We start from the raw sequence: 15,720 nt of genomic DNA, 5'->3' as shown, positions 1-15,720 counted from the left end.
ACGTTTATATATATATATAACGAAACTTTGTCTATGAATGTTTCGAACAATTTCACACGTAACATATTACAAATAACATACATAAATTAACATTATATATTGCAATTACATTCATATAGGCATGCCTAACTCACATTCTCTAATCTAAAATTCTACTTTCCCTGTAACATATTACAAAACAAATGCACTTCATGATGACATCGGCAATACTCGCAACACGTGAACTTGTCGTCCTCGTTCTCTATATAGTCATTTGATAGCCATCCTGCCCTTTTTGCCGTCAAAGAATTTGGGATTCTCCCATAGTTGCAGCATGTTTCTTTAGGGCAGTAGGGCTCTTGATCTCTAGCCATGTTATTTTTGATCCACATGCTTCGAATACAATCCTTTACTCTCCTTCGACATTCTTTTATTCTTGAGCCGTTTAACTTGCTAGTAATAAGAGAAGATAGAAGCTGAAAGCCATGTTGCTTTAATGGACCCCCAGAACAAATTAAAATAAGACCATACATATATGTTGCTTCAATATGTTCTTTTTTGGATGCTTTCTCCAAAAACTCAAGTCCTAATCCTGGATTCTTAGAACTGAAGTATCCATATATGCCTTCTCGAAATAATGCATCTGGGTTTCCGCTCTGCTTGCAGCGTTTTAAGAATGACAGAACTTCATCTCTTGTGCACCAAACTAGTGGAAGCTCCTTCAACGATACATGTTGAAAAATATAATCATCTTCCACCAACCCACAAAAATCCTTGCAACTTAATTTAAGCTTGAGGAGGTCGGTGAGAGAAGCTGATGCAACCTTAACAAGTACTTCCATCAACAAATCGTTTGGAAGAGATTTAATGGCGTGATGCTCTCTTCTCTGTCTCGTTCTCTTCATTGCTTTTGAAACTCCTAACAAAGAAAACAACATAGCAAGAACAAACGAGCGTTTAGTAAAACCATTGATAGAAAGCAAGCTTGAGTAATGGACCCAAGAAACGATCGAAGACACCAGAAAAGAGAGAGAGAGATGAAATCACCTTTAAATAGCTCTGCTTTCGAAGTTTCTGAAACCATTTACGAGTCAACGTGTAATGGTTTTGATTTCTCTTTCTATGGAATTGCAAATACAACGCCGACTACGCCAAAGCAAGCTTGAATATAACTTGCATGTATATATTATATATATATATATAATCTTTTGCTTCCAAGTAAAAATACTCCATTCGGGTTTAGGACTCCTTTCTCTTAATGAATAAGGACAACAAACTAAATAGAATTTCCTATTTTCAAGTTCCAGCTTCCGAGTCCCCTCATATATTGGAAAACCAACTCCAATGCAATTTTGGAAACCGACATAATGGGGTCTAATCCTATTGGACCCAACAAACGTGGAAACCACAAGAGAGACAGAGAGAGATGAAATCACCTTTAAATAGCCCTTGAATCTGTTAATGGTTTTGAGTACGGCGTTGCAATTATTTCCCTAGTACAAAGACAATCATGCCCTCGGAGGTATTTTGTACCCTCACTATGGCCTCTCACACATACAAAGATAATGGTCACATTAACAGGATTATCAAACCCACTTATTTATTCTCTATACTGTTTTTTAAAAAATATAAAAAAAAAATCCTCCTTAATTGACAGTCAGAGTAACCTTTTTGGCACACATTGGTAGTTTGATGGACTACATTACCATCATGAGGCTTTTTCAAAATCAACTATTAGTTGATGAGACTTTTTTATATTGAGAAATGATAAAAATTATTTTCTTAACCATTTATATATAGTGAATTGGTGAATCTACCATTGAATTTTTTTTTAGACCCATAAATTCAATGATAGATCCATTAGATTTGCAAAAAGAGATGAGTTGAACATGATAATTGCCTTTTTTCTATCTCATTAAGACTAATAAGCTCACACCTGTTGACAACTCTTCTTTATAAATAAGATATAAGCAAAACAGAACAATGCATTGAAAACAAAAGAATAGAACTTATTATTAAAAGCTTGTCACACTCACACTCAATAGGGTTGAGTAATAATTTTGACATCCTATCATTCATAAAAAATAAATAAATAAATAAAAATTAAAAAAAAAAAAAAAAAAAAAAAAAAAGCACAGGAAATTTGTGGAATAATCTCCAAAATTAGCTTGACTAGACTACTGCATATGCTGGTCTCTAATACGAAGATTAACAGCTCTAGAAGCCATTGCTCTCAAATTTACTCTGGCTAAGGAAAGAGAGCTGCTGGATTGCTCATTGGTTCTTCCCCTAAAAGCCTCCATGAACTCTTCTCTCAGCAACCTTGATTGCTCATCGGTTCCCCTAAAAGCCTCCATGTACTCTTCTTCTCTCTGCAACCTTGATTGCTCATTGGTTCCCCTAAAAGCCTCCATGAACTCTTCTTCTCTCTGCAACCTTGATTGCTCATTGGTTCCCCTAAAAGCCTCCATGAACTCTTCTCTCTGCAACCTTAGAGCTATTGCAGCATCCCCGTTTTGGCCCGACACCCGTCTTCTTGTTCTCACCCTTGTGAGACCCCCAGCAGATGTTCTCTGTGGCCTTTGAGCTATTGCAGCAGCATCCACCTCATGTTGGCGCAATATATTCTCTCTTCTTCTACTCAGACTTGTATGATCTGTAGTTGATATAACAGATCCTCTAGCATTTCTAGAACTTCGATTCCACATATTATTATTATATATGGCTGTTTCTGGGATTTCAGCAATCTCTCTTGTATCTCCAGCACTTGGATTCCATGTTTCTGGGAGTCGAGCTAAAAATGGAGCGCTTCGATCATTCACTCTTCTTCTCACACTTGTATCTCCAGCACTTCGATTCCTCAGATTATTATAAAAGGCTGCTTCTGGGACTTGATATCTGGCGGCTTCTCGACCATTCAAGGCTCCGGCTGCCTTCCTTGCTTCTACCTCTTGTGGAAAGAGAAGCTGTATTGTGTTCCAGAGAACTGTGTTCACACTACAAGATCTTCCATTGCTGCAAATTCAAGCAAGAGATACAAGTAAACCCCAAAATTTATTTCAATAATATTAAAGCCTCTAGCTAATTGGTTTTATATTAAGTTACCTTATTAGTTGTCTGCACTTTGGGCACTTTCTCCCACATTTGTCCGCGGCAGACCTCAAACATTTCTTACAAAAGCTACAATTCAAGAGAACTAACTACTCAGCAACTAATTGATCAACTAATTGGACTCAACAATGAGAAACCAAAGAAACTAAAATTGCATATAAAAAGTACGATTGATTTGAAAACATAAAAACGTTGTGTTTTCAAATCGTAGACTAGGGGTACGTTTTCAAACTCAAACTATTAAGGGTTCATTTGAGAGTGCGTTTTTTAAAAAATAATCTGCGTTTTTAAACTAAATCGTAATTTTGGAGTGTTTGGAATTGCGATTTTAAAAATGCAAATTTTAAAATCGTGAAAAAATCTGCGATTTCTATAAGCTAACTAGGGAGTGCTTATTTGAAAAAGTGTGAATTTAAACCAAAATCACGATTTCCCTTAAAACAATATTTGGCACAATATTTAACTATTTAGCCATGAAACCACAATTATATGCTAATGTTATCCAAATACTCAATTGATAAAAAAAAGTACTTCTTAACATGTTTTACTAAACGCCTATGCGATTTTAAAAAGTAGCGATTTCAAAAACGTAATTTTTAAAATCGCACTTATTGGAATCGCACTTCCAAACAGGCCCTAACCCTAATTCATTTGTTTTTTAAAAAAAAAATGATAAGAAACAAATGCATGATTGGTATTGAAATTTCAGGTCTTGTTGGGTCAATAATTTGGACTTTACCTGTGTCCACAAGGAGTAGTACTAGGTTCGAAGCAAATCTCTAAACAAATCTGAAAGCAAAAATCAGACCCAATTAAAATAAAAGAAATCCCGATTTGCTAAAATTAACAAAAATGGAACAGTTTGAACCAACAAAAGCTACTTACTGCGCAAGATAGCTCTTCTTTTAGCCTATCCATGCAAGGAAGAGCCGAAGTTGAGCAAGAAACACCAGAGTTCTGTTCAGATGATTCAATTGCTTCGATTTTCTTTTCATCACTCACAGGAGTTTTCATCTCTGACTTCTCTTTCTCACTCTCTGTGCAAGAACAGTACCCAAAAGCAATTTAATTTCTTTCCTTTACAGCTTTCCCAGAAGCCAAACGAGAGATTTTAAAAACAAATCGAGAAATTAATACCTTTTCTTACACTTTCTGCTTCTTCTAGATCGAGAACAACTGGGATTGAAATTGGACTCCTTCTCTGAGTCCTGCGTTTTCTGAAACACAGAAACGTGTAGTGTAACCATAAATTAGTGTCGTGTTAGAGGAGTCAGTTATTTTCTTAATAGAGTTAGAGTTTTAGTCCGAGTCTATATCAATTAGATAAGTTAGATTCCTAGTTTAAATCTTATTTCTTTCTTCTATGTAACCATACTTCTATTCAAAGGAGACCTAAAGAAATATGTCTAGTGGGTTCACATCAAAATCTTAAGAGAATTAGGCCCGATGATTTTCTTAATAGAGTTAGAGTTTTAGTCCGAGTCTATCAATTAGATAAGTTAGATTCCTAGTTCAAATCTTATTTCTTTCTTCTATGCAACCATACTTCTATTCAAAGGAGAACTATCAATGAAGAAATATGTTGAAGTTAATTAATTTGTTACTAGTGGGTTCACATCAAAATCTTAAGAGAATTAGGCTCGATGATTTTCTTACCAATCAAACAGAATTTTTTTTTTTTTTAAAAAAAAAAAGAATAAGAAGAAGAAAAGAAAAAGAAAAAAAAAGCGTATTCTAAACAAAAATAAAATAAAAATGGTTCAAAAGTAATGGCTGGGATTGTTGACATTCTACCTTCTTGAATTGGTGGGTGGGGTCTTGAACTGCAAATCAGAGCGTCTCTTGCACTTAGACTCTCGATCGGGCGTGTCCTCTACGACAAGGCTGGCAAGCAAAATAGCCTCTTCGTCCCAACCGGCCATGGCGGCCACAGATTTGAATCTGGGGCTGAATAAACCGTCTACGTTTTGCCCATGTTCAACTGGGTTTTTGGGGTCTTTCGGACTTTCTTCTGGTTCTTCGCTCACCATTTTTGTGCTAATTCTGGTGGGTTGTCGGATGTGAAAATGAAAGAGGAAAAAAATCGAATCTCTTCTTCTGCGGAGAAGAAAAAAGCTTAGAGGACGGAGGAATCTGGGTATGTCCTTGGAGATCCCAGCTTTTCTAACGGTCAATTTTTTTAAAATCAGATGCGGTTTGGCTTCTCAAACGGCTATAATTGCGGAGGATTGTAAGAGAAGTATACATACTATGCGAGCGCTCAAACAACTCATGTTCAGTATCCCTTAATCTGTTCCTCAAAAAAAAGTATCCCTTAATCTGTCACCGTTGGATGGCGAGCAGCTGATGATGATGATGATTTCTAGGCTTATAAGGAAATTTAATAACTGGGTGCATTGGCTTTATTTTTATTTATTTATTTTTTTCGAGAGGGGGGCTTGGTTCAGTGAGTAGGGCTTGAGAACTTGGGCTTACAAGTTCTCACCAAAAAAAAAAAAAAAATAGGAAAAGTTTCCAACCATATCTATTTTTTTTTTTTTTTTTTTTTTAATTTTGTGTAAGTTTGGGTGTGGTTAATGATTATTATGATAACTTTTTTTTGGGTGTGATTAATGACTGATCCAGAAAAAATACCATAAAATCTGATTTGCAAGGTAAGTTTCCAACTATATCATTTTTTGAAATTGTGTACGTTTGGGTGCGGGAACTTTTTCATTTTCATGGACAACTCAATAGAGATTCGGTGCAATATTTCTAATCTATTGCATTACAATAGAATAGGGGTATACGAGGACAAGAAAGGGTCTCATCTACTTGGGTAGGGCAACTCAAGAGGTTTATTTGGTCAAATCAGATAACTCAAGTTATCCTACCCAAGTAAGTGAGACAAGCCCCAATAGTCGAGTAATATATTTGATATACACACCCATATGCACTTTAGTGAGAGCCCCTCACAGATTGTTAATAATTCTTTTGTTATTTATAAATAAATTGATTAATAAATCAAATAAATCCTTCAATTGAAAAAAAAAAGAAAAAAAAAAGAGTTTTTATTTACTTATTTTATTCTTTTCCTTATACTTTCAGATCCTTATATGAATTAAGAATTAGCATGATATGAACTTAGATCATTAGCACAATAGAATAGGGGTCTATGAGTGAAGAGAAGGGTTTCACCTACTTGAATAGAGCAGCTCAAGTAGTTAATTTGCTCAAATCAAATAAGTACACAGATAACTCAAATTGTCCTATCACATACTTATAACCAATTGTGGTGCTACCCTATTGTAGTGCAACAAGGCAAGAGTATTGCACTGGGAGATTTATGGCTAATCAAAAAAAAAAAAAAAAAATCAGCAATTAATTGCTACTTATAATTAGAGATTAATGCTGATGTGACAAAGTGACACAGAACACAATCCTTTGTATGAGTCTCAAACCATGAATACTGCAACAATGAACGGATTTCATAGCAAAAAAAAAAAGAAAAAAAGAAAAAAAAGAAAAGTTTTCAAGAAATAATTAAAGGAAACGAAGAAAATAACACCACTCCACAAAATAATGGCCATGGTCTCCCATCAACATGGTTTGTGGTGTTCAAAGTAGCAGCCTTGAAGCTGATAATGATATCACTCTTCCAAGACTAAAATGATTAGGTGTAACAGATCCTCTAGCACTTCGATGCCGCGTACTATTATAATTATAAGAAGGGGGTGTTTCTGGGATTTGAGCTGATACTGCAGCATCCTCCCAAGCACGGCTCAATACATTCTCTCTTCTTCTCACATTTGTTTCTCCAGCACTTGGATTCCTCAGATTATTACAAAAGGCTGTTTCTGGGATTTGAGAACCGGCACCGGCTGCCTTCCTTGCTTCTTCTACCTCTTGTGGAAAGAGAAGTTGTATTGTGTTCCAGAGAACTGTGTTCACGGCACGAGGTCTTCCATACCTGCAACTTTAAGCAAGTAAATTAACCCATAATATATTTCAATTATATTAAAGCCTCTCTAGCTGATTGGTTTTATATTAAGTTAAATTACCTTATTCGTTGTCTGCACTTTGGGCACTTTCCGCCACATTTGTGGATGGCAGACCTCAAACATTCCATACAAAAGCTACAATTCAAGAGACAAATTGATCAACTTCTGAGACAGACATACGATTTTAAACCAAAATTACGATTTAAAAACATAAAAATGTGGTGTTTTCAAATCGCGGGGCACGTTTTGAATTTGAATCATACCCCAGTTCATCTTTTTTTGAAAAAAATAAAATAAAATAAAATTATAAGAAACAAATGCTTGATTGGTATATTGAAATTTCAGGTTTTGTTCAGTTAATAATCTGGACTTTACCTGTGTCCACAAAGAGTAGTACTAGGTTCGAAGCAAATCTCCAAACAAATCTGAAAGCAAAAATCAGAACCAATTAAAATAAAAGAAATTCCAATTTGCTAAAATTAACAAAAAGGGAACAGTTTGAACCAACAAAAGCTACTTACTGCGCAAGATAGCTCTTCTTTTAGCCTATCCATGCAAGGAAGAGCCGAAGTTGAGCAAGAAACACTAGAGTTCTGTTCTGGTGATTCATTTGCTTCGATTTTCTTTTCATCACTCACAGGAGTTTTCGTCTCTGACTTCTCTTTCTCACTCTCTGCGCAAGAACAGTACCCAAAAGCAATTTAATTTCTTTCCTTTACAGCTTTCCCAGAAGCCAAACGAGAGATTTTAAAAAACTTTTCAGAAAAACCCGAGAAATTAATACCTTTTCTTGCAGTTTCTGGTTCATCAGGATCAAGAACAACTACTGCGCTTGAAATTGGACGACTCCTCTGAGTCCTGCGTTTTCTGAAACACGGAAACATGTAGTCTCTTTTTTTTTTTTTACATGTAGTGTCTCTTCAATTGCCAATAAATTGACCAAACAAAACGAAAGAACAGAAAATCTTATGTAATCATAGATTAGTGTCGTGTTAGAGTCCAATAACGAGTCAATATCCAAGTCCAAGGTTGATTTAGATTCTTAATAGAGTCATAGTCCCAGTTATTTTCTTAATAGAGTTAAGAGTTTTAGTCCTAATCGATCAATTAGATAATTTAATTCCTACTTCTTTCTTTTCAAAAAAAAATTCCTACTTCTTTCTTCAATGCAATTATCCAACCATAATTCTATTTAAACGAGAACTATCAATGAAGAAATATGTTGAAACTTATTGTTATTACTAATTAATAGCATTAGGCCCGGTGATTTTCTTTTCCTAATTTTCTTACCAATCAAACAGAACATTAAAAATAATAATAATAATAAATCTTTTTTTTTAAAAAAAAAGAAAAGCGTATTCAAAACAAAAATAAAATAAAAAATGGTTCTAAAGAACAACTCATGCTCGGTATCCCGTAATCTGTCACCGTTGGATGGTGGCGATCAGCTGATGATGATGATTCTAGGCTTATAAGGAAATCTAATAACCGGGTGAATTGGCTTTATTTATTTATTATTATTATTTTTTTTTTTTTGAGGGGTTCTCAGTAGTCAAGTTAATTGCTTTTCTTTCTTTTTTTTTTTGGTTACTTTTTGAAGGAATGCTAGGCTTACAAACAAATTTCACAGGAAAACTTTTACAAACTGATGTGGCACAATATAATTGGATATAAGATAAGTTCAAATTTTAAAAAACCTAATCATGTTGTACCACATCAGTTTGTAAAGTTTTTCTGTAAAATTTATTTGTAAACCTAGTACTCCTCTACTTTTTGACTTATATTTCCTTGGTTGTGAACTTGGGTTTACAAGTTCTCATAAAATCTGATTTACGAGAAAAGTTTCCAACCATACCATTTTTTTGAATTTTTTGCAAGTTTGGGTGTGATTAATGATTATTATGAGAACTTTGTTTGGATTGATTAATGAGTGACTAAAAAATTTTTTAAAAAAAAATCCCATAAAATCTGATTTACAAGAGAAGTTTCCAACTATATCCTTTTTTGAAATCGTGTACAACCCAACAGAGATTTGGTGCAATATTTCTAATATATTGCATTCCAAGAGAATAGCCAATAGGGGTATATATAGGGGTTTGTAAATGCAGAGAAAGGTCTCACCTCAACCCTCCCCTGCACTCACTCACATACTTCTACCCAATTGTGATGCTACCATATTGGTGACACAGGACACAAGCCTTTGTAGGAGTCTCAAACCATGAATACTACAACAGTGAACGGATTTCAAGGCAAAATAAAAAGCTTTCAAGAAAGAATTAAGCGAAAGAAAGAAAATAACACCACTCCACAAAATACTGGCCATGGTCTCCCATTAACATGGTTTTTGTGGTGTCCAAATTAGCAGCCCTGTAGATGATGATATCAGGCTTCCACCACTCCATAGATATAAGTATTTATCTAAGCATATGATTCTTATGTAATTTTTATTCTCAAGTGCATATGTGTTGGGAGAATATCGGGTTTGAAAGAAAACTTCATCCAAAATTCCATGGATACACATTGGACACTATTATCATTTCTGAAAAATTGTATCTGTTTAAGTGTATCTACAAACGAATCCATCAACCCATCTATACAAAAGATTAAAAAAAAGAAAGCCAGAAGCTGAAGAATAATTTATCTCACAAAGTCATGATTTATGAATTCCCTCCATGCTCTCTCTAGTTTGTCTCATCTACATCATGCCAAGGCAAACTCTGGGTCACTGGGTCTGCAAAATTCCTCAACACTTGATCACGGAGGCCAGTGTCCTTGACCTCACAAAACCGGCTCGACCAATCCGGGGGCTCGACAGCTCTAGTTCCCAAGCCAGGGGCTCGATCCTTGGACCCTACATTTTGGTCATCCTGCCAATCAGCCACATAGGTAGCCACCCTCCTATAGAATTTCTCCTTGAACACTTCCCACACTTGGTACTTATAGTGATTAATAGCCAGCACTCCCCTGTCCACGTTCACATACTCAAAACCATCCCTCAAATGAAAATGGTGCACCACATTAATCAATGTGGAATTCAATGCCTCAGGCCTCACTATACTCTTGTGCCTCTCCGAGATACCCAATCGGCACGTGTACCCGACCGTCACCCCTTGCGGCGGAACTTGTTTGAGCCCCGACGGCCCATAACTGTAGCACGACACCCGCACCTCACCAACATAGCTGTAACTAGATTGATTTTGTAACACATCATGTAGCGCCAAACCTGATGGCAAATAAAAGAACTCATCCACATCAATAAACCCGACCCACTCACACGTGTCCCGTGCCCGTAGGGCACAATGGGCGAACCCGGCTTCCTGCGTCTTGATCCAAGGCCACACGTGCCGGGTAATATTGTAATTAGCGTTGGCCTTGGATAACAAGGCTATCACATTTTCAATATCGTCATCGCTATTATTGTCGTAGATAAACCAACGTTGTACCCCAATTTGGGCATGGTACATGACCCATTCTTTCAAGAACCGTGCCTGATTGCGCAGCATGGTGCATACGCACATCTCATGCTCTTTTCGGGCAGGCGGATCATGTTGCGATCGGAGCCCCGGACCCAGACCCGGAAACGGCCGGGCTATAGAGTCGAATGTTCCTCTACCTTTCACTCTAACGGAGACCTTAACCGAATTGTTCATCATCCTAAGTGGGCTACCACTCAAAACACTAAGAGGGGTTTTGCACCGTACGATCTCCTGGGCGACCGATACGACGTCGGACCTCAGCAGAAACTTTGGTCTCTTAAAATCCCAGCCGTAAACGCACTCGTATCTGGAAGATCGCCCGAGCCTCTCGGGCCGTAGATTGAGGCCCTTCACGAACACAACCGTGGTGTTGTCCCTGTCGATAAGAGCTTCGTAGACGAGCGAATCCCACATTTGTGTGTGGGGCCCAGCTGAGACGTGGCCGTCCGATTTCGAGGCAAGCGAGACGGTGAAGCCACGTGGCGGAACCACGCACCGCACGATCTGATAATCATTGTCGCCGTCCACGCTAACGGGAGGCTTCCTGAGCTCTCGCCACGACGGGTTGGCAGATAAATAAACGCAGTCGAGGTCGTCTTTGGTAAATAAGCGGCCCGAAGGAGGGTAGTTCAGCAAAACCAGAGCCTGATCAGGAAGTATAACCGTTTCTCGAACTGAGATCGACGGCGTCAACGGAGAGTCCCCGGACATCGACTCCATAGCATTGGCCGGACCTCGCCATTTTAAGACCACCACAGGCGTCTCTGTTCGCAAAACATAAAAATAACAAAATACTTAATGATTTAATCAATTTTCAAAAATATCAAAAAAGAAAAATTCAACAAATACAACCAAATCAAACTACGATAAACCCTCACATAAATAATAACAAAAATAAAATAAAATCAGAAATTTTAAAATTCTTTTTATGTACCTCCGAAGATGAGGCGAAAGGTGGAGAAGGTGAAACCAGTGAAGAGGACGCAGGAGAGGACGACGAAGAGGGTGCACCAGAAGAACCTGCTCCACGAAACGACTTCTCGCTGTTTCTTAACGCGATCCTTCGTCGCCGCCATCGCCGCCGCTAAAGGCAGAGACAACACTAGATTCCGCAACACGTACCGCTTCTTTCCTTTCATTCATTTATATCTTGGTTCCTTTGTAGTGGATTTTCCATTTCACCAAAAACTTTCCATTGGGTGCTCGAAACCTCCGAGGAAAGTTTCGTGTTTGTGGAGAGGGAAAGAGAAAGAGAGAGAATATGGGAGAGAACGGGACGGCCACATCGGATTAAGGGTTTGTCGTTTCGGCCGTTCACGTCGGTTTATATGCGGTCGCTGTAGTGTATGTGGGTGGCAATCTGGCGCTGCCTGTTCTGTTGGGGGAAGCGCTGACCTACGAACCAGGTCACGACACGTCATTACGAGTCCAGGAGTGTCTGGTCATTTAGACATGATAATTGGTACTTATCCGTAATAATCGAGAATAAGATGAGATTTTGTGATTCGTATTGAGGAATGAACCCACATCCATAGGCAATTTCAAACTGAAATGATATATATTAGTAACGATATCATCGGATATTTTAATGAATGAAGGTTTTTTACAATATATTGACAAATGTTAACAAGTTGTAAAAGAGCTGTAAATTAAATTATATATTTAATTTTATTGTTATATTTAAAAAAAAAAACAAAACTTCGTAGGATGCTATCGAGCAAATATAGTTTTGATCTTATTGTAGACTATACCTGTTTTTTACAATTTATTGACACATGTCATTAAATGATTGAAGTCTTGTCCGTCATTAAAAAAAATTTAATACTTATGAATTACATGCTAAGACATGTGAGCAAGTTGTAAAAGATATATAGATCAATTATAGGTCTAGCATTATTGTTAAAATGAACACACAAATTGTAATAATTTAAAAAATAAGTGAATTTGATATAATATTTTTTGAGGTGAAATTCGATATAATTAAACTTCATAGTTAAGTTTGGGATTAAGATCCCCTAAATTTTTTTTAAAATTTGAGATTCTTAAATTCATAAATTTCAGCTATTTATTCCATTTAAGAGTCTAAAATAAGTCATGTTTCAGAATTTAATGAGGAAGCCACCTCATTAAATTTTATTGAGGATAGCTTACTCATTAAATTCTGAAACATGATTTATTTTAGACGCTTAGATGAGATAGACGACTGAAATTTATAAATTTAAGAATCTTAAATTTAAAGGGAATTATAAGAGATCTCAATCCGATGTCAGGATTACATACAAGAGAGTACAAGATTGAATCTATAAGGAATTCAATTTTAAATATAACCAAAGAATGATTAAGTCATATTACCTCTTCTCTCAACAAAGGAAAAGAAAAAAAAATTGCGAGATTTATTTGTCTACCATAGAAGAATTTTTATAAGCTTTTTAATAATAATCAAGATTTGGTTTTGCTAGAGCCATCAAAAACTAAGAGGATGAGTGTTTTTTCCTCTCTTTTTTGGGTATTATATATTCCATATAATATCAACTTTCAAAATAAATGATATATTTTCGAAATGGTACTCTTACGATGAAAAAAATATATATATTATAAAAAAAAAAAAAAACAAAAAAAAAAACAAAACAAGAGAATTTTTAAATTTATGTCACCAAATTTTCATACCAAAAACAAAAGTCTCCAAATCACATTATCAAACACAACCATTCATTTAAAACGTTTCGTATATATATATATATTGGAGAAACGAGAACAAAGTTTTGGTATAGTCGCGCATGTATCATATTGGATACCTTTCGTGTTGAATTTGTCGATTCCCCTTCAGCCTTCACAATATAAGATTTAAAAATTCTATCACGCCACTTTTTCCGGACGTGGGGTCCTACTTAAAGAAGTACATAATCCTAACTCGGCCACGTCATCTTAAAGAAAGAAATTGTCCAGATTTTGAGAAGCTTCTGAAAAGACGTGGGTCGGGTGTACCTGGGTAAGGCACATCTATTTGCAACAAATCAAATCACTTTTTCTTTTTTCCTAGTGTTACCACTTTGAGTTGCTCTAGTCCATGTATCTTCCACCAAAGAAATTTTGGTTATGATGGGGACAATTTTAATCATGATCGATTTTAAAACAAATGTATTGTTTTAATATTTATTAATCCAATCATAGGATCCTTTAAAAGATTAAATTTTGTTTTGTTCTATTTAACATTATTTGAATATGGTATCACTTTATTTAAAATTTTAAAAAATATATTAATATATAGTCCATAAATATGTTAAATATAAGAGTCGTGATTCAACCAACACCGGCACGCTAGGCAAAATTTTTTATTATTATTTTTTTATAATATTTTAATATTAAAAAAAAAAAATTGTCTAGCGTGCATGAGCAAGCTGGCATTGGATTTATTATCACCCTAAATATAATATAGTCATTGATTGAAATGGAGAAGGTCGGCAAGGTCACTAAATAGTGCTTCTCAAAAGTTTCAAAGAGAAAATAGAATGGATAATTGATTAATTATTAATCAACTTTGATTATAATCATAATTTTGCCCTTTTTTTTTTTTTTTTTTGACATGTCAGCACAAGAGGAGATAATTTTACCTCGATTATAGTTTCAAATCTTATCCACTGTTTGAATTATAAAGTAAAAAGGCATACAGATTTTTGAATGATCTTAATAGGAATAAGGATGAAGTTCCTACAAAATAGACAGAAAATGTCACTAACTGAATAAGCTCAGGCACCAGATAATCCGCAACAAGATGAAAAGTTGTATAAGGCGTCCATAGACATTAGTTTTGTTAATATTAGGATTATTATTCCGATTAGGATTACTTGTTGAGTTGGATTTGGTTTGATAGCCTATTTAAGTGACTTAATTAATAAAAACATCCTCAAAGATTGTGGGTTTTGTAGCCTATTTTCCTTTATTAAATTTATGGCAGCTTAAAAGATTTAAAATTTACGATTTAAACACAATTTTTAATTGTATTCGATAAAATTTGACCTTTAATATTGCAGTTTAGTCTTTAAAACTCATTAGACAGATGTTCATGTGCCATGCAAAGCAAATAAGAGCATGTCTGAGATTGTGTTTGAGATATAAAACTTTTAAGTCAAAAAACGTTTTTTTGGTAAAAACTTAATTTTTAAGCTTTTACTAAAAGTATATTTTGACCATTTTTGAGTTTTTTGAACCCTTAAAAGCGCTTTCAATTCTTTTTACCAAACTAACTTTTTGAGGCTTAAACGCAGTTTTAAGCCTCTCAAATACACACATAAATCGACTCTAAGTGGTCCACTCTCTTTGTCATAAGGCAAACAATCAATCAAAGCAAATCAAATTCGACATTTAAATCTATCTCACCTATAAGATAAAGCTACTTTCCTCAGGAACAATTGTCTAATTTGCACAAAAGTGCATCACTATCTATATACCTCATGACGTAACATCTTCCAAATTTCATAAAGGAAGAACAAGATTTTTTTTTTGTTTGGAATGAAAGAACAAGATATTTTAGGCAGACAAATTAAAAGTATATAATACCTCATGATGTAACACCTAATCTCAAAATTTATTCACTTTTTTATTTTTAAAATATTGCTTCCCCACAAAAAGTGCTGTTCTTTATTTATCTTAAAAATAATAAAGGTGGCAGCTCTTTTTTTTTTTTTTTTTTTTTCCTCCAGGAAGGTGAAAGAGGCTTTTCAAATTAGGGATTTGTAATTTACGCTAATTATGACTAATTTTTTATTTATCCAAAAAAAATTGTTTAAAAAATAGTTTAATTTATTTTTTTATTTTATTAATTTTAGTTTTTAAGAGAATAAGAGTATTATATATAGGAATATAATCAACAAAGTGGTCATTTTGGCATACACATTGATAGTTTTGATGTGTCACTTTACCACACTTTAAACTTCATGTGCATTTAAAAAAAAAATTGCTGTTAAATGATGAGTTTTTATTTTTTTCCCCTTTTTATTTAATTTTTTTCCTTGGTCACGATCCTTTGGCTAGATGAGCGGTGTATTGTACCTGGTACCTACATGGCTACATCGGACCGGCCTGTTGGAACCGTCCTTGGTTTCTAGCACAATGCTGGCCAAAACTACTAGCCTTTTTCAAGTTGATGGACGAGGCAGATCTAGAAGAAGTGTTGT

General features: G+C 35.2%; 2 protein-coding genes across 2 annotated transcripts; both read right to left on the bottom strand.

Moving 5' to 3' along the window:
* Nucleotides 1–152: 152 nt before the first annotated feature.
* Nucleotides 153–884, bottom strand: LOC132182237 (putative F-box protein At1g67623). Its single transcript, XM_059595426.1, has one exon. It carries the CDS (start codon nt 882–884, stop codon nt 153–155), a length of 732 nt encoding a protein of 243 aa, XP_059451409.1.
* A 1,215-nt stretch (nt 885–2,099) lies between these two features.
* Nucleotides 2,100–11,824, bottom strand: LOC132182236 (uncharacterized). Its single transcript, XM_059595425.1, has 13 exons — nt 11,481–11,824; nt 9,755–11,310; nt 7,855–7,921; nt 7,592–7,743; nt 7,446–7,495; nt 7,131–7,205; nt 6,701–7,039; nt 4,885–5,253; nt 4,228–4,307; nt 3,976–4,127; nt 3,830–3,879; nt 3,085–3,159; nt 2,100–2,994 (listed from the first exon to the last, which is right to left on the bottom strand). Exons 1-13 carry the CDS (start codon nt 11,683–11,685, stop codon nt 2,157–2,159), a joined length of 4,008 nt encoding a protein of 1,335 aa, XP_059451408.1. The 5' UTR covers nt 11,686–11,824; the 3' UTR covers nt 2,100–2,156.
* Between the last annotated feature and the right edge of the window lie 3,896 nt (nt 11,825–15,720).

Source organism: Corylus avellana, chromosome ca5 (assembly GCF_901000735.1).
Source record: "Corylus avellana chromosome ca5, CavTom2PMs-1.0".
Classification (NCBI taxonomy): domain Eukaryota; kingdom Viridiplantae; phylum Streptophyta; class Magnoliopsida; order Fagales; family Betulaceae; genus Corylus; species Corylus avellana.
The sequence above is the reverse complement of the archived record's forward strand: the minus strand, read 5'-3'. Positions and strand labels throughout refer to the sequence as shown.

Bases quoted from the DNA above. Each gene is read 5' to 3' on its own strand.
- LOC132182237 (XM_059595426.1), bottom strand. From the start codon at position 884: ATGAAGAGAACGAGACAGAGAAGAGAGCATCACGCCATTAAATCTCTT.
- LOC132182236 (XM_059595425.1), bottom strand. From the start codon at position 11,685: ATGAAAGGAAAGAAGCGGTACGTGTTGCGGAATCTAGTGTTGTCTCTG. The intron at 7,496-7,591 runs GTAAGTAGCTTT...TTTTGCTTTCAG, and splicing joins AAGAAGAGCTATCTTGCGCA to ATTTGTTTGGAGATTTGCTT. The intron at 2,995-3,084 runs GTAACTTAATAT...TTGAATTTGCAG, and splicing joins AAGTGCAGACAACTAATAAG to CAATGGAAGATCTTGTAGTG.